This window comes from Pseudomyrmex gracilis, unplaced genomic scaffold, assembly GCF_002006095.1.
Source record: "Pseudomyrmex gracilis isolate BER0280 unplaced genomic scaffold, ASM200609v1 scaffold_30, whole genome shotgun sequence".
In the NCBI taxonomy this organism is placed as follows: Eukaryota; Metazoa; Arthropoda; class Insecta; order Hymenoptera; family Formicidae; genus Pseudomyrmex; species Pseudomyrmex gracilis.
The window spans coordinates 527,769-530,228 of record NW_018020614.1 but is presented as its reverse complement, the minus strand read 5'-3'; the positions used below and the strand labels follow the sequence as shown (position 1 = coordinate 530,228).

The window sequence follows — 2,460 nt, the reverse complement described above, 5'->3', positions numbered from 1 at the left end:
GGTCGCGGGCGGCGGGTTCCTGGAGCCGCACCAGATGCAAAGCGAAGGGCTGGCCTGGTAGTACGAGTTTTAAGTAACGTCCCTTATAATAATTCCGCCCGCGCGCCCCAAAAACGCGAACGGAATCGCGGAAAGCGCTGAGCGACGAGACGCGCAAATGGCAACGACGAGCGATTCCGAGAGGGAAGGGGCGACGGAAGGCTTCGTTGCTTTCCTTCCCGTTAACGCGTTCTCGTTTCTCTTTGTTTCGTTTTTTTTTTCGACCCCCTGACTTTCTTCGCAATAATCGCATTCCCCACTCCCGATGCGACGATCCGCGAGTCCACTCGTCACTTCTGTAAGATACAGATTGTAATGCGTGCGAGAGAAGTGCGCGCGTTCGCTTGTTCGGTTAATCGTTGTCGAGGAGTCGACAGCGCCATTAGCTTTTTATTGTCACACGCGTCTCGGCACCGCGACGCCGACGTTAATATTTTCATTATTATTATTATTATTAATATTATTATTATTAATTATTATATATTATTGTGTATAAAATTTTCGAAGGTCCCTGTCGTGTAATATTGTACCCTCCCTGTTGATTATTTCGCGACGTTACTTTGGAGACACCCTGTAGATATCTGCTGTTGTACACACCTTGATAAGGACGACACACACGTACGCACACGAGAGAGTCAGTTGAAAACTTACATGTACACAGAAGAGAGACACATACACGCAACGTCACACGCGCGCGCACACGTGCATCACGTGCGTACATACACACACGGATCCATACACACACACACACACACATACTTGGACACGCTGTATACTAATATTATCATTAAAATATAAATATAAATAGAAACCATGTAATTTGTATCTGTTAAGGCGGCGAGATCGATGTAAATACACACGAGAAATACACACAGAAAGAAATCACTCTGTCTTATATCTTCTCTCTTTGCTGAAAAAAAAAAAAGGAAAGCTGAACCGAAAACGCGGAAACATGGCTGAACTTTCTCATCGAGGGCCACACCGGAAGTGAGATGCATGTGTGTCGCGTGCACACACACAGCACACGAGGCAAGATTGAGAAAGAATATATATATATATATATATATATATATATAATATATATATATATATATAATAACGATTATAAATATTATTATAATAAACCACCTCGTATTTCCGTACACAGAGCCTTTGCATTTCATTTCCTTCCGATCGCAGTGAGGTTTTTTTCTATCTCAGCTGAACGAGAGACGGAAAATCAATAAAGGACGATTTATATCTCTATCAACAAAGTATTATTGATAGTTTTTTTTTTTTTTTGAAGAAAAATCACTCACAAAATTGTTTGGCAAAAACATTTATATCACACGAATGTGTAAATTAAAATGTTGTCTACTCAAATTGAGATACTAATTTGTTTGATTAGTTGCAATTTACTCTGTGTTCTTAAAATAATTAAATGATTGATTCTTGCAAAAACAGCATAAATTTTTAACAGCACGTCAAATTATATACATATACAAAATGATTGCGCAACCGCAATTCTTCATACTGTTTTTGCATCGTCATTTTTTTTCTTTTTTGAAGTTGTATCGAGTTTTTGTTACTACAGCACAACTGATCGATCAAGATTACGACGTGTGTGTGACGGATCTTTGAGTTAATGAGAGGAATTACATGCGTGTGTATATATATATATATCAACACGATCGGGTAAAAGATAACAATCAAGCGATCGTTAAGAAAAAACTCATCTCAATAACGGAAGTTAAGAGAAGGTAAGTGAGCATTCATTATGTTTTTTCTTATTAGCGCGTGTCTCTGATTTCCGTATTTGTATCGCCGCCGACTCGAGATCGTTCAACTTGTTACATTGATTTCAAATGACATCAGTCTAATGAATAGAGAGAGTCACGATGTGTGTTTTTCGATTCGACGCGCAACGATAAGTCGTAGATCGAGAAAATCGCCGGACGATCTGTATTGTAGAAAAACGTTAAATCACACGTGCGCGTGTCTTTGACAAGATGAGAGGAAATCGAGTGGTCGCCACGATATGAGGCGATCAAAGACGGTCAAACGCACAACTTGAAAGAACAAAAATAAAAACAAAGCGGAAGTAAACAGAACAGAAAATGATAAAATTATATAATCGAAAAATACATACAACGTGAAATATTATTCAACAAATTTTCCGCGAAAATTCTGTTTTAATGCGTGAAATAAAATCAATTCTCCGAGGTGTGCAGTTTGCAAATTATGTCAGATATATCTCGCGTTATTTTATATACGCGTATGGTGTGTGTACCGCGCTTTGGGGGTAGCTTTCGCGTGCAGTTGTCGCGTTTATACGCCGCCAATCAAGTATGCCGCATTACGTTACACCGCGCGTTACGCCGCGCGTTTAAATGTACACGTCGCGTCGTCGGGCAGTTTGCTTTTTTCGTGCGTCAAAAAGCA

The 2,460-nt window shown here is 39.8% G+C and overlaps 1 protein-coding gene across 1 annotated transcript in view; it reads left to right on the top strand.

The window, feature by feature from the left end:
- Positions 1-1,487, top strand: part of LOC109852485 (LIM/homeobox protein Lhx5) — a 36,733-nt gene extending 35,246 nt beyond the window's left edge. Inside the window, exon 9 of the mRNA XM_020423681.1 lies at positions 1,483-1,487. Within this exon, the coding sequence (XP_020279270.1) occupies positions 1,483-1,487 (5 nt within the window). The remainder of the gene's footprint in view (positions 1-1,482) is intronic.
- The last annotated feature ends 973 nt before the right edge of the window (positions 1,488-2,460 follow it).